Genomic DNA, 24,371 nt, shown 5'->3' on the forward strand with positions numbered 1-24,371 from the left:
ATCAATGAAATTTAAATATTTCATCAATGATAAAGTTAATTTTGCTACTTTTGATTTTGTAACAACTTTTGTTGATCTATCTAAAACTGGGTCTAGACAAAATTTAAAATCTCCACCTATTAATATTTTGTTGTGTGCGTCAGCCAAATTCAAAAAGGCCTCTTGTATAAATTTTACACCATTTTCATTTGGTGCATAAATATTCATGAGTCCATAGTTCTGAAAAAATTTGACAAAGTATAATTACATATCTGCCCACCGAATCAATTAATACATTTTGTACTTTAATTGGTAAAGTTTTATTAATCAAAATTGCAACTCCCCTCGCCTTTGAATTAAATGAAGCTGCAATAACATTTCCGACCCAATCTCTCTTTAATTTCTGATGTTCTATCTCTGTTAAGTGTGATTCGTGTAAAAAAGCTATATCTATTTTCATTTTCTTAATGTATGTTAAAATTCTTTTTCTTTTCACCGGTCCATTAAGCCCATTAACATTAAAACTTTAAAAATTCAGTAAATTAGTCATTATTTTTAACAGGGTTACTCCAATCTATAATAATACCTAATCTTTCAACTTTCGTAGTACCTTGGGGAATCTTTTTAAAATTCTCCATGTTGCTATGTGATCATCCAGGCAAAGAAAGAAAAATAAAAGAAAAATAGATTATAAAGAAAAAAGTAACAGAATACCCCCCTACTAATGTTGTGGATTAAAAAAAACACAACATTACCCCCCTCCGTTTTACGGGTCATGGCAATTGCCATTATTACACACGTGAATCCCGTAGCAATCGATCCGAAGTTCCCCCAGCTTCCCCGTAACATAAAAAAGTATATATAAAAGAAAAAATATCACTACTCTCGATTAATATTTCTCAAATCTTTACCTTTCTCCCCTGTATCATATAATTAAGAATATATTTAAATATTCTTCTGTTCTTAAATGTCCATCAATTCCATTCACTGTCCCTGTCTTCATCTTTAATCCATTTCACTTTTAAATCTTAGGCTGTGGTTAGCGAATATTTGGGAGTTTTTGTGCAAACTCTTACGCATCCCAATAATCAGTAAAAAAACTTTTTTTTCCGTCATCCAAAAAAATTATCAGGGTTGCCAGGTGAGGCAATATAAATTTATAACCCTTTTCCCATAAAACTTTTTTCGCTGGATTAAATTCCTTCTTTCTCTTCAAAAGGTCATAACTTATATCAGGATAAAAAAGAACTGTTTTCCCTACTATCATCAATGGCCCGATTCTCTTCCTGGCACATTGGGCAGCCGCCTTCAGGACCTTTACTTTATCTTGATACCTTAAGCATTTTATCAAGATTGATTGTGGGTTTTGATCAACTTGAGGTCTTGGTCTTAAGGCTCTGTGAGCCCTTTCAATTTCAATTGTTACGAATGTGACGCAACTCTGAGGGGCCGAAGATCCCTCGCAAGATCGCTATTAACTCGGGTCTGGGACCCAGGAAATGAGACAGAGACACTCAGAATACACAAGGATTGGAATGTGTCCAGACCTCAGTGGAACGGAACCACTGATAACGGCCATTGTCTCTTGGAGACGGAATTGTGTATTGAGTACTGTACTATTCATTGAAACCCCTCAGGGGACAACCAGAGTGGTCTGGTTGAGGGATTGCATCATCCCAACCTGATTGACATCTGAGAGCCCGTGAGTAAGGATAAAAGAGGGGTCTGGGGAACAACCCCTTTAGACACACCAGGAGAAACGCTAGAGATCCTGTGACAGCATTTTATAGCAAAAACCGGTGGGGGCTCGTGTGCGTACTCCCTTGCCTGGGTGGCGGGCTCACCACAGAAGAATGGTTTAGCTAAAGGAGAGGCCACAATTGAACGGCCACGATATGACACCTGACGGATCGAAATCATAAAGGTTGGAAAAATCCGTAGCGGTAAATGTTCCCATTATCTCTCTCTCTCTCTCCAACAAAGTGCAACACAGTGACAACCAAAAGACGGCAGCTGTATGAACTGAACGAACTATATATTTCCATCAGACAATACATTATCCCCTAGACAACGATAGAGCTTATTTCTTATTATTATTATACCCAGACTTTTAGATTTAGTATTGACGACGTATATTATCTGTGTATTTGCATTGATATTGTTTTTGTGTATTTTTACTAATAAATACTGTTAAAAATAGTATCATCAGACTTCAACGGACGTCTCCCATCTTTGCTGGTAAGTGACCGTTACGGGGTTCGTAACGCAATTAACTGGGTTCCTTCTTCCATTTCCAAAATTTTCCGGGATCCATTTTTGAAAAAAATTTATTGGATCCTCTCCCTCTATACCTTCTTTAAGTCCAACAATCTTAATATTATTTCGTCTGCTAAAATTTTCAAGCACGTCCACTTTTTCCAACAACTGTTTTCTTTCTGATGTCCAGGCAGAAATATTATCTTCCATTTTATTCATTTTATCAATGATGTCACTAGTTGTTTCTTCCAAATTTTTAATTTTCTTGTCCATTTTGTCCTGTCTTTTTATCATTTTATCAAACAGTGTTCATATTTTTAATATTTTTTTACTTTTAATGCTTTTAATTCATGCATTATTTGCACCAAAGATTTTATGTCTCTAGAAATACTTTCACCTCCAACCTCTTCCTGTTGTTCTTCTTTATTTTGTCTCTTCATCTTCATCTGATTTATCCAAAGAATCTGAATCTACCTCAGATTCACTTTCATTTTCAGTTCCGATTGCAGCTGGGATTTGTAGTTTAAGTTGCTCGTGTTTGCGCATGTCCCTTCCTTCACGCATGCGCAATTCCTGTTGCTCTTTTTTTTGGAGACGGTTGATGTTGCTGCAGTTTCCTGTTCTGTATCGCCGGAGGCAAAATGCACTTGAGCCCGCATTGTTTTACTGGTTTTTTACGGGAGAGCTGGATTTCCACGTCTCGATCCTACGTCATCACGTGATGTCCCCCTGTGGCCACTTCCTCAACACAAATTTCTAGAGGAATCCCTTCCAATCAAAACAACCCAAGACCTTTGAGTTTGTAGATTTTCCTTGAGTTCTTCATGTGGTTTAGTAACTGCTAACTACCTACCTTCATGACCCAACTTGAACAAAGAGAAAGATTTATCCTCGAGCCACCAACAGGGATGCCAATTTTATTATACGGATCTTATAATACTGAAAAGTGAGTCAGAGAGAATCTGTATTTACCAAGAAGTAGCCTTTATTGTCTCAACTAAAGAACACGTGGTTCACAAACTAGCTAACTGTGTGCATCTCCACTAGAATTCCCCGACCCTCCATGAACAGTCAATTAAGAGAAAAGGTATTACCCAGTAAAGGAGTTTGTGCTGGACAGGTGTTCCTTGTGGTCCCAATCTCCACGTGTCTGTGGCGTCCTCCTCATCCGTGATGGTTGGTCTCTGGTTGCTGGAGAGTTATCACCATTTTGCATTTGGAGCTCCAGATTCTTATAGTTTCCTTCATCAGTTGAACTAATGGATTTCCATCCCATTGGCTCAAGGTCACCTGACCTACTTCGGTCACCTTCTTACTGGCTCTAGTCCAGGGCTACAACCAATGATGTTCCATGGTTAATGCCCCTCCCATCTTTGTGTGTTTGTGCCTTTCAACTCTGACTGGTCCAAACCAGTTAAACGAGGTGACCCAAACACTCAATTTAACGTGATTACAGATTGCTTCTTTAGTAGGACTGGAACTTTACTTAATAAATAGCTATTTGTCTGAGAATGATCTCAGATTCAGCAGGTCATCACTTGAACCTCCTTATGTCCACATTCAATTGCTCTGATTAGATTATCCCCGAGCAAGTATCAGTTCAGAGTTCACAAAATGAGGGAAAACAAAGACATTTGGAGTGTCTGCTACTTCTGTCCTGATTCATCTGAATCCACTGATTTGTAGACTGTTGTTCTTTTTGTCTACTTCCACTGTACTTGATTCATTCAAATCCAATAATTTGTAGACTGTAGTCCCTTCTGGCCAACAAGGATATTCTTCCTCAGGCAAGAGATCTAAGAGAGAAACATAACTGCAGTTAGTTTGTCTTCTTCTTCAGTCTGTAGAAAGTCATGCAGGAAATTCAAGGGAAACCTCTTCAGCCCTGGTGGAGACTGGGAACCCATCACCAAAGAGCGAGTGAGAGGTGAACAGCAGGATGGATTTAAAAGGATTATCATGGAACAGAAACACTGGAAGGGTCTAGCTGGACTGAGCTGACTGTCTACTGTACATGGGGTGAGTTGTAAATGCAGCAAGTACCTGAGGCAAAGTTTAAAATACAAATGATTTATTAATAACGGATCCAGAAAATTAATTTCCACTCCCATTAAAGGATTAAAGGTGAACATCAGCAGAAGAAACTCCTCTCAGTTCCAGAGGCCAGGGTGTAGAACTGGATGTGATAAGCCGCAGCAAAAATTACTGGAGTTCAACACCAACAGTCTCTTTTGAACTCGTCTCTGAATTCAGCAAATTTGATGGTTAAATATCCAACATGAGGCATATTTAAATTGTGTCCTCTCTGTGAACTCGGTAGTGTTTCGTAAGTTCGGATGTACGACTGAATCGCTTCCCACATTCAGAGCAGGAGAACGGCCTCTCACCAGTGTGAACTTGCAGGTGTGTCTGCAGCATGGTTATCTGAGTGAATTGCTTACCACAGTCTGAGCAGGTGAATGATTTCTCCCCAGAGTGAAGTCGCTGGTGTGCCTGTAGGGTGGATAACTGAGCGAATCCCTTCCCACAGTCTGAGCAGGTGAACGGCTTCTCCCCAGTGTGAACTCGCTGATGTGTTTTCAGTTGAGATGACGAGCTGCATCCTTTCCCACAATCTGAGCAGGTGAATGGTTTCTTCTCACTGTGAGTTGACTCATGTCTCTGTAGGTGGGATGACCGAGCAAACCCTTTCCCACATACGGAGCATGTGAATGGTTTCTTCATACTGTGAGTTGATTCGTGTCTCTTTAGGTGGGATGACCGAGCAAACCCTTTCCCACACACGGAGCAGGTGAATGGCCTCTCCCCAGTGTGAACTCGCTGATGTATTTTCAGTTCAGATAACCGATAGAATCCTTTCCCACAATTTGAGCAGGTGAACGACCACTTCCCAGTGTGAACTGGCTGGTGTTTGAGAAGGTCAGATGACCGAGTGAATCCTTTTCCACAGTCTGAGCAGGTGAATGGTTTCTCCCCAGAGTGAACTGACCAATGTCTCTGCAGCTGAGATGATGAATTAAATCCCTTCCCACAGTCTGAGCAGGTGAATGGTTTCTTCCCAGAGTGAAGTCGCTGGTGTGCCTGTAGGGTGGATAACTGAGCGAATCCCTTCCCACAGTCTGAGCAGGTGAACGGCTTCTCCCCAGTGTGAACTCGCTGATGTATTTTCAGTTGAGATGACGAGCTGCATCCTTTCCCACAATCTGAACAGGTGAACAACCACTCTCCCGTGTGAACTGATTGGTGTGTCAGTAGGTCTGATGATTCGGAAAATCCCTTTCCACAGTCTGAGCAGGTGAATGGTTTCTTCACACTGTGAGTTGATTCGTGTCTCCGTAGGTGGGATGATCGAGCAAACCCTTTCCCACACACGGAGCAGGTGAATGGCCTCTCCCCAGTGTGAACTCGCTGGTGTGTGTGCAGGACAGATGACCTAGTGAATCCCTTCCCACAGTCTGAGCAGGTGAATGGCCTCTCCCCAGTGTGAACTCGCTGATGTATTTTCAGTTCAGAAAACCGACTGAATCCTTTCCCACATTCAGAGCAGGAGAATGGCCTCTCACCAGTGTGAACTTGCAGGTGTGTCTGCAGCATGGTTATCTGAGTGAATTGCTTACCACAGTCTGAGCAGGTGAATGGTTTCTCCCCAGAGTGAAGTCGCTGGTGTGCCTGTAGGGTGGATAACTGAGCGAATCCCTTCCCACAGTCTGAGCAGGTGAACGGCTTCTCCCCAGTGTGAACTCGCCGATGTGTTTTCAGTTGAGATGACGAGCTACATCCTTTCCCACAATCTGAGCAGGTGAACAACCACTCTCCCGTGTGAACTGACTGGTGTGCCAGTAGGTCTGATGATTGGGAAAATCCCTTTCCACAGTCTGAGCAGGTGAATGGTTTCTTCACACTGTGAGTTGATTCGTGTCTCTGTAGGTGGGATGATCGAGCAAACCCTTTCCCACACACGGAGCAGGTGAATGGCCTCTCCCCAGTGTGAACTCGCTGGTGTTTGTACAGGTTAGATGACCCAGTGAATCGCTTCCCACAGTCTGAGCAGGTGAATGGCCTCTCCCCAGTGTGAACTCGCTGATGTATTTTCAGTTCAGATAACCGATAGAATCCTTTCCCACAATCTGAGCAGGTGAACAACCCCTTCCCAGTGTGAACTGACTGGTGTCTGTGAAGGGCAGATAACAAATTGAATCCTTTCCCACAATTTGAGCAGGTGAACAACCACTCCCCAGTGTGAACTGACTGGTGTCTGAGAAGGTCAGATGACTGAATGAATCCCTTCCCACATTCTGAACAGGTGAATGGTTTCTCCCCGGTGTGAACTGACCGATGTGACTGCAGGTGAGATTGGCTAGTGAATCGCTTCCCACAGTCTGAGCAGGTGAATGGCCTCTCCCCAGTGTGAACTCGCTGATGTCTATGTAAGTTGGATGAGAAAGAGAATCCCTTTCCACAGTCTGAGCAAGTAAACGGCATTTTTCCAGTGTGAACTGATTGGTGTGTCAGTAGGTCAGATGACTGAATGGATTCCTTCCCACATTCTGAGGTGAACAGCCTCTCTCCAAGGTGAACTGAACAGTGAGCCAGTTAGTCAGATAACTGAGTGAGTTCCTGAGAATGATATCTCCCTATTGTCAATTCTATAGCAATTCATTAAGTCAGATGATCGACGTAGTGACTCCCTTGTACAATCAATGCAGTTGAAGACCTAGTGTTCTCAGCACGTCAGTTCCAGTGGATTTCACTGAGTCACAACAGAAATCTTCATCTCAGTCACAAAGCACATTCCCAGCTGGAATGTGATAGTTCTTCATCTCCAAGGATCACAATAAATATATTGGTGGTACAGAGGAAATATCTGGTCACTCCTTAAAATCCGCACAGAGACAGCAAACCTGAGGTGCTCGAGTTTGAGATTCCCGTTCACAAATTCTTCACCATTTCTAACCCTGTAAGATTTATAAAAGACATCAATGGGTGAAGGACAGCATTTTAGATGTGATAATTTTAGTCCCTACGGTGACCTCTGACATCACACTGTAACTGTGAAATTCAACCCACATTGAAAGAACACTCCTCCTCTTCTAACTGGGCGGAGATCAGTCATCTGGACTGACCATCAAATTCTCTGACTGTTTTTCTGTCCGTATCAGAATGGGCCATATCTGCCCATCTTCAACCTGTGACTTGGCTCAGTCTGCCTCCATTAGTATTATTTCAAGTTCTGGTCATGTCACACAGGACTACAAAGAACACATGATATTACATGGCTGATCTGGACACTTTCTAGTTATTCTGACCCCCTCCCCCTCAAGTGATTGACAGTGGTGAACTCATCGACAGCAACGCCAATGGATATTGAAATTTTTGAAATACCCAGAGAGAATGGGGTAAAACACGTTCTCATAAGTAGAAAGGTCCAGACTAAGAGAAGGCAGAGCAAAGAAGATATTCTCAAGAACTAAAGCTAAATCAACAAGAGGAGGGTCATAACAGGACCTAGTGTCGGATAATGAGCCTGGCCAGGTGACTGACCTTTCAGTGGATGAACGGTTAGGGAACAGAGACGACAGCTCCTTATATTTCAGGATAGCTATAGATAAGGATAGGTATGGTCCTTGTTGGAGTTTTAAATTGCAGTAGGACAAACTATGAGGGCACTGGGCAGGAACTAAGATTTGATTGGGAACACCTTTATTCTGGCAAGTCGACATCAGACATGTGGAGGGTGTTTAAAGATCAATTGCACAGAGTACAGGAAAAGTGGACGAAGATGGCAACGGCCATAGGATTAACTTTGAGGGCACAAAACTACTGCGTCACGCCAATCGCTTTTGGGACTGCCTGGCTAAGCCAGCTATTGAAATAAAACTAGATAAGAAGAATTTTAACAAAGATGAGGGTCTCGCTCTTAAGTAAGAACTGAAATTCAATTGTAAATAAAGTGGGACAGCAGAAAGCTGATTGGATAAGGACTAACCAATCAGGAAGGATGGACAATGGGGAAGGGGGGGTGGTTGTCATCAAAACGTCGGTTAAGACCAAGAAGAATATATTCATCATATACGCCAGGACGTAATAGGTCCTTTTTCATTCTGTACACACATGAAGAGTAAAAAGATAACCTGGGAGAGGGTGTGACTGTAAGGATAAAGGGGGGAAATATCTGCCTGGAAGCAGAAAATGTGAGTGTGGTACTTAATGAGTACTTTCTGCATTTCCTAAGGAAAAGGATAGGAAGGACCAGAAGATCAATGTCATGTGTATAAATATGTTTGGAGTTTCAGAGATCAAAGAAGAGGAAGTTTTGAGCCTCCTAATGGCTATTGAGGTGGATTAATCCCCAGGGCCTGATGGGATTTGCCCCAAGTTACTAAAGGTGGCCCTTAACCAGCATTTTTGTGTCCTCTCTAGCAGCAGGTGAGTCCTGGAGACTGGAGATTGGCTGATGATGTACCTCTACTTAAGAAGGGAACAAGGGAGAATCCTGGGAAATGCAGACCAATGAGTCTCACGTCAGTTGTAGGGAAATTGCTGTAGAAAATTCTTAAGGATAAGATATATAAGCATTTGGAAACCCATGGCCTAATTAGGGAGAGCCAGCTTGATTTGAGGTTTTTGACAAGGTGATGAGAAAGATTAATGAGTGTAGTAGGGCAGTGGATGTTGTCTACGTGGATTTCAGTAAGGCCTTTGACAAAGTCCCTCATGGGAGACTAACCCAGAAGATTAAAGTGCATGGGATCTGCAGCAAGTTGGCTGTTTAGATTCACAACAGGTTTGCACATAGAAGACAGAGGGTAATGGTTGAAGTGACTTATTCAAGCTGAAGGTCTGTAATTAGTGGTGTTCCACAGGGATCTGTGCTGGGATTTCTGCTGTTGACCTGGTTGAAAATATTGATGAGTGGGTTAGTAAATTTGCAGATGACACTAAGATTAATGAAGTTGTGTATAGTGTAGAAGACTGGCAAAGAACAGAGTACAATGTAGATCAGTTGCAGATATGGGCTGAGAAATGGCAGATGGAGTTTCACCCAGATAAATGTGAGGCATTGATAGGCAAATATAAGGATACAGTACACTATTAAGGGCAAGACCCTCAATGGTGTTGCTGAGCAGAGAGATCTTGGGATCCAAGTTCATAGCTTCTTGAAAGTGGCTTCACAGGTCGGCAAGGTGGTTAAGAAGGCTTATGGAATGCTTGCTTTTATTAGTTGAGGCACTGAGTTCTAGAGTCAGTACATTATGTTGCAACTTCATAAAACTTTGGTTTGGCCATATCTGGAGTACAGTTCTGGTCACCCAACTTTAGGCAGCATTTCCAGACTCTGGATTTGGGGATTGCCAAATGTTACGTGGATTTTCTGGTGTAGTCTGGTTGTCGTGTGCTTTTGTGATATCATTTTAGAGGAACGTTGTTTCATTTTATATGGCACGCTGCATTGCAGTTGTGGTATCTGAATGACAATAAACCGAAATTCAATTCAATTTAATGCTGAGGCTTTGGAGAGGGTGCAAAAGTAGTTCACCAGAATGCTGCCTGGTTCAGAAAGCATGTACTATCACAAGAGGCTTGATAAACTTGGGTTGGTTTCTCTGGAGTGTTGGAGGCTGAGGGAGATTTGATACATCTTTATAAGATTATGAGAGACATAGACTGGACAGAGGCTATGTGTTTCCCAGGGTTAAGATGTCAAATGTCAACTTCCAGAGGGCATGCATTGAAGGTGAGAGGGGGCAGGTTAAGGGGGGTTGGGAGGAGTAAGTTTTTTACTCAGAGTCATGGATGCCTGGAATGCACTGCCAAGTACGGTGATAGAGACAAATACAACAGAGGCTTTTAAGAGAAGTTTGGATGCACACAGATAGAATGATGGAGGGAGGGATATGGACATGGTGTATGTAGAGGGATTTAGGTGACTTTGATTTGCTTTCTAGCTGGTTTGGCAGGATAATGTGGGTAGAATGGCCTGTTCCTCTGCAGTACACTTCTATGTTCTAAAGCTGATGGAAGGATTTTGTTCTATTTCTCCATACAGCCCTTACTGGCATTTTCAGAGACTGGAAGATGATTCCTCATTGGAGATTAAATCTCCAATTTTTGTTCCCAGTCCCTAATCCCTGGAATTCGGTAGCTTGAGTTCAGCAGTGTTTGGGAGACCCATCCTATCATATTCCTTCCGCCTGCGCTTCCAAACACACCCTACGGACTGGTGAGGAAAGCGGTAAAATGTCAACCATGACTGCCTCTTTACCCAGAAATCCCCACGAATAGGATACCCATCTATCCATCACGCTTTCAGTAATGCGCATGCGTAGCAGAAATGGCGCCGACGCCATTGTATATAAGCGAAATCGCAGTGGACTCCGAATAGGGAGGTGGGGCGGACAGAGAGGGAAAGCACCGAGACTGTTCCGAATTTGTGGGGCCACCATATTACCGGAACTCACGGAAGTTTTCCGTTAGCCGCAGTGCCGACACCAGTACTGATGGATCCCGAAGCCGCAACCCCGCTTCTTCCTGCGGCCGATTCACCAGTTTTTCCTCTGAGCTCTGCGCATGCGCAATTCTGGGAATAATTTTTTTTTTGGCACCTCTTACGCCTGCGCAGTTGATCGTGGGTCATTGAGGGCGAATTGTGAATCGCTGCCCTGTTGGGAGCAACAATCACAAAATGCTGGAGAAACTCAGGCCTCGGCCTCAAATATCAACAGGCATCCCCTACCCGGAGAGAAAAAAACTCACAGGTGAAATGTTGCCTCACCTGGAAGGACTGTCTGGGGCCCTGAATGGTGGTGAGGGAGGAAGTGTAAGGGCAGGTGTAGCACTTGTTCCGCTTCCAAGGTTAAGTGCCAGGAGGGAGATCGGTGGGAAGAGATGTACACCTACGCTAGGTCCGCCATGGAAAGCAGGATCTCCCACTGGCCACACATTTTAATTCCATGTCCCATTCACATTCTGATATGTCTATCCATGGCCTCCTCTACTGTCAAAATGAATCCAAACTCAGGTTGGAGGAACAACACCTTATATACCGGCTGGGTAGCCTCCAACCTGATGGCATGATCATTGACTTCTCTAACTTACGTTAATGCCCCTCCTCCCCTTCTTACCCCATCACCGACCTATTTAGTTGTTTGCCTGTTCTCCATCTCCCTCTGGTGCTTCCCCCTCCCCCTTTCTTTCTCCCAAGGCCTCCCGTCCCATGATCCTTTCCCTTCTCCAGCTCTGTACCACTTTCACCAATCACCTTTACAGCTCTTAGCTTCATCGCACCCCCTCCGGTCTACTCCTATCATTTCGTATTTCCCCCTCCCCCTATTACTTTCAAATTTCTTAGTATCTTTCCCTTCAGTTAGTCCTGACGAAGGGTCTCGGCCCAAAATGTCGACAGTGCTTCTCCTTATAGGTGCTGCCTCACCTGCTGTGTTCCACCAGCATTTTGTGTGTGTTATTTGAATTTCCGGCATCTGTAGATTTCCTCGTGGTTACCATCTAAAAAATCTCTTTCGATCTCCTGCCCTGATTTGTGTCTCCTGGGGAAAAATTGTATCATATTGGAATCGATTGATGATTTTAAAAGTCTTTTTTAGTTTGATAGGATGATTCCAACCACACACATTCCAGCGTATTACATTAATCCGTTTAAATACCATAACAGAGTTTTATTCTACTTTACACAAGCGCAGAGCACATACCAATACGGGATAATCAAAAATGGCGGTGATAAAGAATACCAACATATAGAAAACACGCATGCTCCGGAACCACCCAATGGGAAAAGCCCCCGAACTCTAACCCCACTCCCTCCCCCCACAGCCTGAAGGATAGCAGGGACCCCATAAATAGATACAAAGCGATGGACTGTAAAAAAAACCCTTCAGTTAGTCCTGACGAAGGGTCTCGGCCCGAAAATTTTAGCAGACGAAATAATATTAAGATTGTTGGACTTAAAGAAGGTATAGAGGGAGAGGATCAAATAAATTTTTTTCAAAAATGGATCCCGGAAAATTTGGAAATGGAAGAAGGAACCCAGTTAATTGTGTTACGAGCCCCGTAACTGGGTCACTTACCAGCAAAGATGGAGACGTCCGTTGAAGTCTGATGATACTATTTTTAACAGTATTTATTAGTAAAAATACACAAAACTAATATCAATGCAAATACACAGATAATATACGTCATCAATACTAAATCTAAAAGTGTGGGTATAATAATAATAAGAAATAAGCTCTATCATTGTCTAGGGGATAATGTATTATCGGATGGAAATATATAGTTTGTTCAGTTCATACAGCTGCCGTCTTTTGGTTGTCGCTGTGTTGCACTTTGTTGGAGAGAGAGAGAGAGATAATGGGAACATTTACCGCTACGGATTTTTCCAACCTTTATGATTTCAATCCGTCAGGTGTCTCGTTGTCGTGGCTGTTCAATTGTGGCCTCTCCTTTAGCTAAACCATTCTTCTGTGGTGAGCCCGCCACCCAGGCAAGGGAGGACGCACACGAGCCCCCACCGGTTTTTGCTATAAAATGCTGTCACGGGATCTCTAGCGTTTCTCCTGGTGTGTCTAAAGGGGTTGTTCCCCAGACCCCTCTTTTATCCTTACTCACGGGCTCTCAGATGTCAATCAGGTTGGGATGATGCAATCCCTCAACCAGACCTCTCTGGTTGTCCTCTGAGGGGTTTCAATGAATAGTACAGTACTCAATACACAGTTCCGTCTCCAAGAGACAATGGCCGTTATCAGTGGTTCCGTTCCGCTGAGGTCAGGACACATTCCAATCCTTGTGTATTCTGAGTGTCTCTGTCTCATTTCCTGGGTCCCAGACCCGAGTTAATAGCGATCTTGCGATTCTCAAAAAGGAGGGGGCGACTTTGTACCCTTCAGCCCCTCAGAGTTGCCTCACATTCATAACAATTGAAATTGAAAGGGCTCACAGAGCCTTAAGATCAAGACCTCAAGTTGATCAAAGCCCACAATCAATCTTGATAAAATGCTTAAGGTATCAAGATAAAGTAAAGGTCCTGAAGGCGGCTGCCCAATGTGCCAGGAAGAGAATCGGGCCATTGATGATAGTAGGGAAAACAGTTCTTTTTTATCCTGATATAAGTTATGACCTTTTGAAGAGAAAGAAGGAATTTAATCCAACAAAAAAAGTTTTATGGGAAAAGGGTTATAAATTTATATTGCCTCACCCGGCAACCCTGATAATTTTTTTGGATGACGGAAAAAGAAGATTTTTTACTGATTATCGGGATGCGTAAGAGTTTGCACAAAAACTCCCAAATATTCGCTAACCACAGCCTAAGATTTAAAAGTGAAATGGATTAAAGATGAAGACAGGGACAGTGAATGGAGTTGATGGACATTTAAGAACAGAAGAATATTTAAATATATTCTTAATTATATGATACAGGGGGAGAAAGGTAAAAATTTGAGAAATATTAATCGAGAGTAGTGATATTTTTTCTTTTCTTATATATACTTTTTTATGTTACGGTGGAAGCTGCGGGAACTTCGGATCGATTGCTACGGGATTCACGTGTGTAATAATGGCAATTGCCATGACCCGTACAACGGAGGGGGGTAATGTTGTGTTTTTTTTAATCCACAACATTAGTAGGGGGGTATTCTGTTACTTTTTTCTTTATAATCTATTTTTCTTTTATTTTTCTTTCTTTGCCTGGATGATCACATAGCAACATGGAGAATTTTAAAAAGATTCACCAAGTTACTACGAAAGTTGAAAGATTAGGTATTTTTATAGATTGGAGTAACCCTGTTAAAAATAATGACTAATTTACTGAATTTTTAAAGTTTTAACGTTAATGGGCTTAATGGACCGGTGAAAAGAAAGAGAATTTTAATATACATTAAGAAAATGAAAATAGATATAGCTTTTTTACATGAAACACACTTAACAGAGATAGAACATCAGAAATTAAAGAGAGATTGGGTCGGAAATGTTATTGCAGCTTCATTTAATTCAAAGGCGAGGGGAGTTGCAATTTTGATTAATAAAACTTTACCAATTAAAATACAAAATGTATTAATTGATTCGGTGGGCAGATATGTAATTATACGTTGTCAAATTTTTTCAGAACTATGGACTCATGAATATTTATGCACCAAATGAAAATGGTGTAAAATTTATATGAGGCCTTTTTCAATTTGGCTGACGCACACGACAAAATATTAATAGGTGGAGATTTTAACTTTTGTCTAGACCCAGTTTTAGATAGATCAACAAAGGTTGTTACAAAATCAAAAGTAGCAAAATTAACTTTATCATTGATGAAAGATTTAAATTTGATTGATATATGGAGAAGAATTAATCCAAAAGAAAAAGATCATTGGAAGAATGAAATTTTCAGCGGCATTCCACTTGAAAAAATTGCTTATAATTTAAGAGATAAATATGAAATATTTCTGAAAATTTGGCGCCCTTATTTACAAAAGATAGGATTAAATATATAGATGCTCCGAAGATAAAATTACTGGTTGTTTGGGGAAATAAATATATATACTAAAGCTATTATGAACTCCATGGAGCATGTGGGGATCTTCCGATATCCAGGCATTCTTTCTTTCTTTCTTTCTTTATTCTTTTCTTTTTTATAGGGATATGCTGGGGGGAGGGGGGAAGGGTTGATTTTTTTTTTTCCTTTCTGTAACCTATTTGAAAACTCAATAAAAAAATCTTATTAAAAAAAAGGAAGTGGCCACAATATGAGGGGTTTGTCAGTCACCCTGGCTGCGAAGGGAAAACTACAGGGCATACCCTTTGGAAAATCACCCAAGAGAAGCTGGCGGAATTGTTTAAATTCAAGAGAATTGTTTAAACAATTACTAAAACTAGTTACAGTTGGTTATTTAATAGAGGATTTGCTACAATTACCACAGAGTGCTAAGGCAGAATGACACAGATTAGTAATAGAAAACAAATGTCAGCATAAAGCAAGCGAGATAGGTTACAACTGGAAATATTAGAAAATCGGAATAAAGCAGAAGCTGACTGAGATAGGTTGAAAGGAGAACACAAAAGGAGATAGAAAGCTTGAGAGAAAGGGTTACTGATTTATAGGGTTAAAGGAGTATGGGCTTGATGCATGTGAACCAGTTTCAGTTGAAGTGTGAGAAATTACTTAAAGAATAATGTAAACAAGAGAAAGCAGCCAAGATAGCAAAAAGTGAAGTGGAAGGATTAAGGAAACAGTGCTGTGATTTAAAGATGGCAATGAATGTGATTCAGGAATCAGCACAGGAAAGGAAGAATAACACTGGTGATCATGCAAAGTGTTTAAAGCAGATACAAAAGCTGCAGGACCAACTTGCTGCACAGCGAGGAATAATATATGCTTTTGGATCTGAAAGAGGGGAGGAAGGTGAATTTGGAGATATTGATTGGTATGATTTTGCAGATGAAGCTACTGGGTAACGGTTTTGATAATTAGGGATTTTTAAATTATGCTGAGGAACTATAACTGTCACCCTACCAATGGGAGCACTTTACATCAGTGAGATTGGGAGAGAGAAGGAACAACAGATTATGGATTTAACCAAGGAGCAGAAGAAAAATAAAGAATTCAAAAAATGAATAGAAGGAGCAGGGTCTGAAATATACAAAGACAACAAGGGAGTGTTTGTTAAAGATGAAGTAGTCCTGTATCATCTATGGGGACACCAGGGGTGCAAAAGCACTCTGGAAAATATAAAGGAAGTGTGCTGGTAGCCTAAGATAAAGGATGTCAAGAAATGCTTGATCTCTGCACCATATAAACCAGACAGAAAAGTAAAGAAAGGAGCCCTACAACACACCAGACCAGTGGAAGGGTCTTGGACTAATCTGCAGATAGATTAATGTTGGTTCATTACTCCCCACCCCAGGAGGGTACAAACACATTCTGGTAATAGTAGAGACCTTTACGGAGTGGGTGGAAGGTTTCCTAGCTCGGACAAGCACAGCAAAGGCCTTTGTAAAAATCCTATTGGAAAGATATTCACTTGCTGGGGATCAAGGCATACATTTCACAGCCCAGATAATGCAAGATGTCACGGCAGTTTAAGGGATCAAGCAGAGATTTCATATACCCTGTAGACCACAGTCTAGTGGAATTATGAAAAGAATGAATTGAACACTAAAAAATATGTTGCAAAAATGGTGCAGAAACATGGCAGGTAGTTTTGCCTTATGCCCTGATGATTATAAGGAATAGAGAGGCATCTTCAACAGGTTACACCCCTTATAAGCTCATGACTAGAAGGGATATGAAAGGATTGGAGGAGTTAGGATTAGATGTCAGAATGTGAAATTGATGGGATTGTGTCGGAAAAGTGGCTACAACAATTGGTAGAGACAGTGAAAGAGGCCAATTATGTGGGAGCCCACCAAATAGAAAAATGAAGAATCAACAAAGTGAAGCCTACTGTGACTCAAAAGTCAGTCTCATAGAATTAAGCCCAGGATGGAGAGTGATGTTTCAAATACACCAACCCACCTCATTTTTAAATCCAAGGTTTGCAGGGCTCTATGAAGTTATAGACAAAGCATGTCCTTCAGTGTACAAAGTACTGACTCTTCCATATAAAAGTGGGTGGTACCATGTCAACCAACTGAAATTGCTGCAGGAGAAACAGGAATGTTATCACCATTGACACATAACAATTGATGTAGCCCTGATTTGGGAGTCTTGAGGATGGAACAACTTTTCCAAGAAGATGGGGACAGATCCCAGCAAGGGGTAATTTTCAGTTCCCTCATCCTGAGAACTGGGGATTTTTGTCAAAAAAAAAGGAAAAGGAAAATATGCTAGTGCTTATCTCTCCTATCCTGAAATCAAGTTGGGTGCCTTCAGTCCAAAGACAATTGGGAGTCCAGATTGGATGGTCGAAACAAATCGAAAATATAGACTTACAATAACTTAAGATTTAAACTTGAAATAAGAACAGTAATTACTGTTGTGTATTACAGATTTAATTCAACATGGAGAGAATAATGTATCTTGTTGCAATGGAATTAACCCTGACTGGGGCCATGGTCAGTCTTGCTCCAGAGTTATTACACAAACATATCAATGGTGAGGTCATTGCTTGGAGAACACTCAGTGAACAAAAACAAATCTACTCAATGGAATTGGGTAATGTGGACTAACAAAGGAGAAATGGAGGACTCAAATTTGTATTGTACTGGGGTAGATGGCTTGACAAACCCTTAGGTATTCCAGAGGTACAAAGCTACAATTCCTATGCAATAAAATTCTAGAGGTGGCATTATTCAGTATCCTAGAGGGGATAATCATAAGCCAGTCTTTAGGTGCAATTACTCAGTAGCCTTCAGGTAATGATGGCCACAGTAAGATTACAGTTCTGTGGGATCACACTCAAGTGAATATTGAGTGTAGTAGTGATCTATACAAGAGGTATGTCGACTGGGCTAGCCACTCCAAGCATTTCTCAAAGGTTGCTTCTATCATTATAAACCGTCCACAGGAGAGTAGAATGGAGAACGCCCTGAAGGAGATGGGAAAGAGTTGCTGTCAGGGCCCAGGCCCTTTCCAGGTTCTTAAAACTTTGAAAAATCTCTACCCCACAGCCTCTAGTGACGGAAACTACACCAGAGCCTAAATGTAGTGATAACCAGTGTAATACAAACGGGATAAGATTAGTGTTAGAAGATATGTGGAATTTGTCATTTCAGTACCAGGGTACCAGCATGTGCAGGTAATTTTTAATCTCACTGAAGTAATGGTGCTCACCTACAATGAAGCAATTATTTACTCACCTTTTTGGAAGGTAACTAAGCAGTAGTGAATTTAAGTCCGTCAAAAGTAGAAGGGGTAGCAAGAGTCATCACCATATATATAGCAGAATTAGAAAGCCAGATACAGTCTCTCCAGCAGAAAATACGAGATATTACTAGAGAAAATGATAAAGATCAGGTACAAACTAATCAGATTGGTCGAGATGCATCCCAAGTAACTCTGGATATGGTTAAATTTCTGAAGCCCCTTGTGACGGATATGGACTGTGCCTTTAAAAGAGAGAGCGAGAAACTGACTACAATACTGCTGCCTGCTGGGTTGCTATGGTGAAAGAAGTGGAGTTATATGATAGACAATTGATGTTTACAGATGCTTTGCAGCGTGTTTATTTAAGGAAGATCAGATGACTCTCTTGCTGAGAGACACAGAGTGGAACACCAGTTAATGCGACCAGTCAAAAAAAAAAGGAAGCCAAGGGCAGAAAGGTCACTGGGTAAAACTTTTGAGTGCCCACAAGGGTGGGTTGAGGATCGACCAGGGAAATCGTTCAGTGTCCATCACGGTGTGTAGAAGGGCTGACCCTGTGGAGGCTACCGGTGTGTTTACCCGTGCCTGGGTGGTAGTTTTCCATCAAAGGCAGTACCCTTTGTGATAAGCTACGTTTGGTTAACTCAAGAGTGGATTCGGAGTCCAATTATGGAAAACCAACAGCACCTGTTTATTCGTTCTTCTCCTATTGTGGATTTCTCCTTGGATTACAGATACCTCTCTCTTTCCCCTCATTGGGTTGAAAGGCACATATACAGAAGGCTGGGGAGGCGGGGGGCTGAAACCATGGAACAACATTGGTTGTAGCCCTGGACTAGAGCCAGTAAGAACATGAACCAGGTAGGTTAGGTGATCTTGAGCCATGGGGATAAGATCCATCAGTTGAACTGATGATGAACACGATAAGAGTCTGGAGATCCAAATGTATAACAGCAATAACACTCCAGCAACCGGAGACCAACCATCATGGCTGAGGAAGATGCCACTGGTACGTGGAGGTTGGGTCCACAAGAAACGCCTGGTCAGCATATTCTCCTTTCCTGTGTAATACCTTTTCTCTTCATTGACTGTTCATGGGGGATTGGGGAATTCTGGTGGGTGTGCACACAGTTAATTGGTTTGTGAGCCCACGTGCTTCTTAGTTGAGACAATAAAGGTTACTTGTTGGGAAATACAGATTCTCTCTCCCCCTCTCTGATCATTATTACAAGGGTACATCCATATAACACTCTCATTATTCCCTGCTCATTTAAATGGTTTGGATAATTTTACCTGCTTGCAAAGGACTGTATCTCACACAGCTGATTTGTTAAAATACGCCACTGTCCTCTAAAGTCTGAAAGCAGAATGGAGAGCCATTTGTTGGATGTTAACAGAGCAGACTGGTCAGTCAGCACAGGGCAGAGCTCTGGGCTCTGTTCAGTGGAAGGTATAAGAGCCTATGATAGGGAGCAGGGAAATAAAGCAGGGGGTGCGTGGCAATGAATAAAGAGCAACATTTGGAAGCTGATTGACAGAAAAAATTGGGTTGACTTTGTTGACACAATGCCTGTTGACATTGAGTACAGTGCTTGTTGGGTTAAACTGGCTACTGAGTTCTCATAACATTGATTGGTGCCATTTGGCAGAGTGAGGGCAATTCTTGTGAACACTTTCAATGGCTCTGTTCTTACCCTGAAATCTCTGAACTTCAGAACTTACTACCACTGTGAATTGGGTACACATGCACTGGGAGTTTAAAGTTGTGTCAAAGGGTCTGTATGAATTCATTGGGGAAAAGACTCCAGGAATGGAATTGATTGAACTTCCAGACAGAACTAAAATCTTGTTCTTAATTGGGAATTCATACCTTGAGCATGAATACCTTGATACCTAATCACTTTAGTGTTCATGCATTTTGATTTTTTTTTGATACTTTATATATATTTTTTGATGTTTTTCTCTATTAATAAGGCTTAGTATGGGTATGTATTTTTTATTATTTTGAAATTGCAATAATTAATCTCAGTGTGTTTTTCGTATGAGGTTTAAGTTTTTTTCTCAGTTGCTTTGTCTAGGTTGGAATGCAGCTAATCTTGATATAGATTGGAGCTAGAATAGCAGGATTTTTTGGGGGGATGACGTTATTAGTAGTAGCTGCCAGCTATCTATTGGTTGGCTTTCTGGCTTTGGGAGGAGGGAGGGGAAAAAAGCTCTTTTTCTGGAAGTTGTGTTGGGTTCTCAGCCAAATCTGTTGCTTGGTTACCTTATCTCAAGGTTCGTTGTCTGGTTTTACTATACATTCCAGTATGGTCATGATCCTAAGCTTTCTTTTAAATAGTACTAAAAATGGATCAAATTATTAATTTACTTAGTCTTAATGTGAAAAGGTTAAATCACCCTGTGAAACAGAATAAGATTTTTGCCTATATTAAAAAACTTAAGGTCCCAATTGTGTTTTTACAAGAAACTCATGTATGTAAACGTGACAATGTCACAAATGTGACAATCCACGCCTTTTCATCCCTCTTTTCGAGCTAAATCTAGAGGGGTTTCAATCTTTATAGATAATACTGTTCCTTTTGTTCAATGTAAAGTAGTGTCTGATATTAATCGGCTAATAAATTAATAGTATTCACTAATCTTTATTCCCCGAATATAGATGACCCATGATTATTTCAGTGTTTTCTTTTCACTCTTGCCAGATTTGAGTCTTTATTCATTAGTTTTCGGAGGAGACTTTAATTGCTGATTAGATCCAGTTTTAGATCGGCCATCTTCCAAACCAGCTACCCTTAACAAATCAGCTTTATTTATTCAATCTTTCCTAGTTAAATGCGGTATTGTTGAATTTTGGCATTTTTCACATCCAGAAGATAGGGAGTACTCGTTTTTTTTCTCATGTTCACCATACATATTCCAGGATTGATTTTTTATTGATAGTCAAATGATTCCATTAGTTCGATCCTGTGAATATAAAGGGATTGCTGTTTCAGACCATGCTCCTGTGCTTTTATCTTTAAACCTTCCTGGTCTCCCTCAAATAAATAGATTTTGGCATTTTACTCTAACTTTGCTACCTGGTAAGGATCTTTTCAAGTTTCTGGAGAAACAAATTATTCTTTTTTAAAGAGAATATGCTAGAAGTGACTTCTAGTCTTATTATATGGGATGATTTAAGGCCTATATTAGAGGACAAATTATTTTTTCTACTGCAAGTGTTACAAAAAAAGCTAATAAAGAGAGAATTGATTTAACTAATCAGTTGAAACAATTAGACCAAAAATATGCTTTGGCTCCATTTCCTGCTTTATATAAAAGACATGTTGAAATTAAAACTAAATATGATCTTCTTTTAACATATCCAATTGAAAGTCAACTCCTAAAACATAAAAGTCAATTCTATATTCATGGAGACAAAACAGGTAAATTATTGGCTAACCAATTAAAAACGTTTATTGCTAAATGGCAAATTAAAGAAATTTGTAAAGCTAATGGTGATAGGACAACTGACCATTTAGAAATAAATGATACCTTTAGAGAATTTTATTCTAAACTTTATAGTTCTGACTCTCCTAAAGATAATGCTGTAATGAATATTTTTAGACCAATTAAACATCCCTGTATTTTCTGTTGATAATCAAAAGCAGTTGGATCAACCTATTTCTTATGAGGAAAATGCAGAGGCTGTATGTTCATTGCACTCCGGGAAGACTCCGGGTCCTGATGGATTTTCTGGATAATTTTACAAGGCTTTTTCCTCATTGCTTATACCTCATTTATGTTCTGTTTTTTGGATTCCTTTAAGTTAGGTAGACTGACACAATCTTTTTATGAAGCTTCCATTTCACTTATTCTTAATAAAAAAAAATAGGAACCCTACTGAATGCTCTTCACATAGACCAATTTCTTTACTGAATGTTGATACTAAAATTCTATCCAAAGCTTTGGCTCATGGGCTTGAGAATACTTACCATCTATCATATCTGATGATCAGAGTGGATTTATTAAAAATCACTACTCCCATTCTAATATTCATCATTTACTGAATGTTATGTATTCGCCTTCTAAGGAGATATCAGAATGCGTGATATCTCTAGACACTGAGAAGGCTTTCGATCAGGTTGAATGTAATTATTTATTTAAAACATCAGAAAATTTTAACTTTGGGCCTAATTTTATTCAGTGGATTAAATTACTTTATTTATCTCCCTCTGCTCGGGTTCATACTAATTTTCAGAATTCTAAACCTTCTAAACTTCAACGTGGAACCAGACAAAGATGTCCTTTGAGCCCTTTGCTCTTTGATCTGGCTTTAGAAGCCTTTGCTATTGCTGATAAGAACTGATAGATGTAATTTCTAATTTGACACATTTTCATAATGGCTCAATATCTAATATTTATAGCATGTTGTTGGGAATAAGAGAGGCTCCTTTAGACAGAACTAAGATGCATGGGATCAAGATTACAGATTTCAATTTCTGAGAAGACTTGGAATGAAATGTTTAAATTGGTTAACACTTCATCACTGTGTGCTCACCGTTCCCTCCTACAATTTAAAGGTTCCACAGGCCCACATGTCCAAAGACAAGCTATCTCCCTTTTATCCGGATATATCTCCCTATTGCGATAGATGTAACAATGGAGAGGCTTCACAAATCCAAATGATTTGGACAGGTCCGAGTCTTGAAAATACTGGAAGAAAGTATTCCAAACTTTTGCTGTACTTCTTAAAGCCTAATCCTTTATTTGGTATTGTTGGAGAAAAAGGCATAACTTCGGAGACATCTGGTTTGCATGTATTGGCTTTTCTTTCTCTTGTTACTAGGAGGGCAGTGTTGCTTAAGTGGAAGGATGTTGCTCCACTTACTCACGCTCAATACTTAAATTTAGAGAAGACCCGTTGTTCAATTTCTGATTCTAACCAAGACTATCAAACATTGTGGGCACCATTCTTGAACTACTTTCAAAACCTTTGATTTGGTGTTAAAGTACAGATGTTGGCTAATAACATAAATCACTATGTGATATGGATTTTTTTCCCGTCTTTCCTTCTTTACCAAACAGCTTTGATTTTCGTAGTGGGTTTAGATTCTTTTTATAATAAAATTATTACAATTCAAATTACAATTTAATTAATATATGTGTTTGATTATGAATATAGGGTACTGTGGTTGCAAGTGTGATTTAAATATAATGTATTCAGTACTATTCTATCTTTTTTTTGGTTCATAATATATATCCTCATGTACTCTGTATTCTTCTACGTGAAAATTAATAAAAATATTGAAAAAAAGTGTGTATAAATCCATTGGGGAAAAGGCTCCAGGAACAGGAACAATTGAACTCCCAGACAGAGCTGAGATCTTGTTCTTGATCTTCCACCAATTGAAGTGGAACATTGAGATCAGATCTGATATTCTGAACCAGCTGATGTCCATGCCTTGGTAGATAATAGGAACAGTTGAGACTGAGGCCTACAGGAAAGAACTGGGTTCAACTTCTGGTGAATTAAACTGTCACTTAGAGCTGCACAGGATAAACAAGTTCCTTGTGTCACTTTTGATTCTTTAACAGATCACTTTTGTTGAATGTCATCTGGTTCTGGATTCTGCAAGGTGAGACGGTTGTTTCTTCTATTCTGTCTAGGTTTATAACGATAACAAACATCTCTGTTTTGGGTATCAAGTGACCTATGGCATTCACACCATAAATGTTCCACACATTAACGATTTCCAGTGAGAAAGTCTAATCACCCACCCTTCACATTCATTGACATTGCCATTGCTGAGTTCACAACCATCAGTCACCGCAGGGTCACAGTGATCAGAACATCTCCCTGAGCAGCTGTGAAATACCACACATTTCCAGAACTGTTATATTCAGATACACTAAACCAAATCACAGACAGGTGATGGGGAAGATTATCTCATTATGATACAGATAAGTGAACAGTCAGGGAACTTGATGCTGAGTCCAGATGTTTGAACTCTAACCAGATAGAAGATGAGGATTTGTTCTCTTAACTTCTGTGGAGCCTCATTGTAACCATCATGTTGAGTAATGGGGATGGGATGTTACGTTGAAGTTGTACAAGACATTGGTGAAGCCTAATTTGGAGTATCGTCACCTACCTACGGGAAGGACATATATCACCTTGGAGACTAAAACTGTCTCATCTGAAATTGTGCTCTTCATACATTGTTCCCTTTTTTAAACCTCTGTGTAGAAAAGTCAAAGGATTTATGTTCGGAAATCTCAAATACAACTGATCAATTCTGCTCTGCATGACAGTTCACCAGTACTTGAATACCATCGATCTTTTGAATGTGACATT

At 40.4% G+C, this 24,371-nt stretch overlaps 1 protein-coding gene across 2 annotated transcripts; it reads right to left on the reverse strand.

Moving 5' to 3' along the window:
* Positions 1 to 900: 900 nt before the first annotated feature.
* On the reverse strand, positions 901 to 10,798 carry LOC140733031 (uncharacterized). Of its 2 annotated transcripts, none has more exons than XM_073055807.1 (2): positions 10,685 to 10,798; positions 901 to 7,190 (listed from the first exon to the last, which is right to left on the reverse strand). In XM_073055807.1, exon 2 carries the CDS (start codon positions 6,715 to 6,717, stop codon positions 4,525 to 4,527), a length of 2,193 nt encoding a protein of 730 aa, XP_072911908.1. In that variant the 5' UTR covers positions 6,718 to 7,190; positions 10,685 to 10,798; the 3' UTR covers positions 901 to 4,524. The 2 variants fall into 2 exon arrangements, with proteins under 2 accessions (XP_072911908.1, XP_072911906.1); XM_073055805.1 differs by having other exon boundaries at positions 10,695 to 10,792.
* Positions 10,799 to 24,371: the final 13,573 nt, after the last annotated feature.

The sequence above is a fragment of the Hemitrygon akajei genome, chromosome 9, assembly GCF_048418815.1.
Source record: "Hemitrygon akajei chromosome 9, sHemAka1.3, whole genome shotgun sequence".
NCBI lineage: Eukaryota > Metazoa > Chordata > Chondrichthyes > Myliobatiformes > Dasyatidae > Hemitrygon > Hemitrygon akajei.

What these genes read in the sequence shown, in the direction of transcription:
- LOC140733031 (XM_073055807.1), bottom strand. Translation starts at nt 6,717, where the DNA reads ATGCCGTTTACTTGCTCAGACTGTGGAAAGGGATTCTCTTTCTCATCC.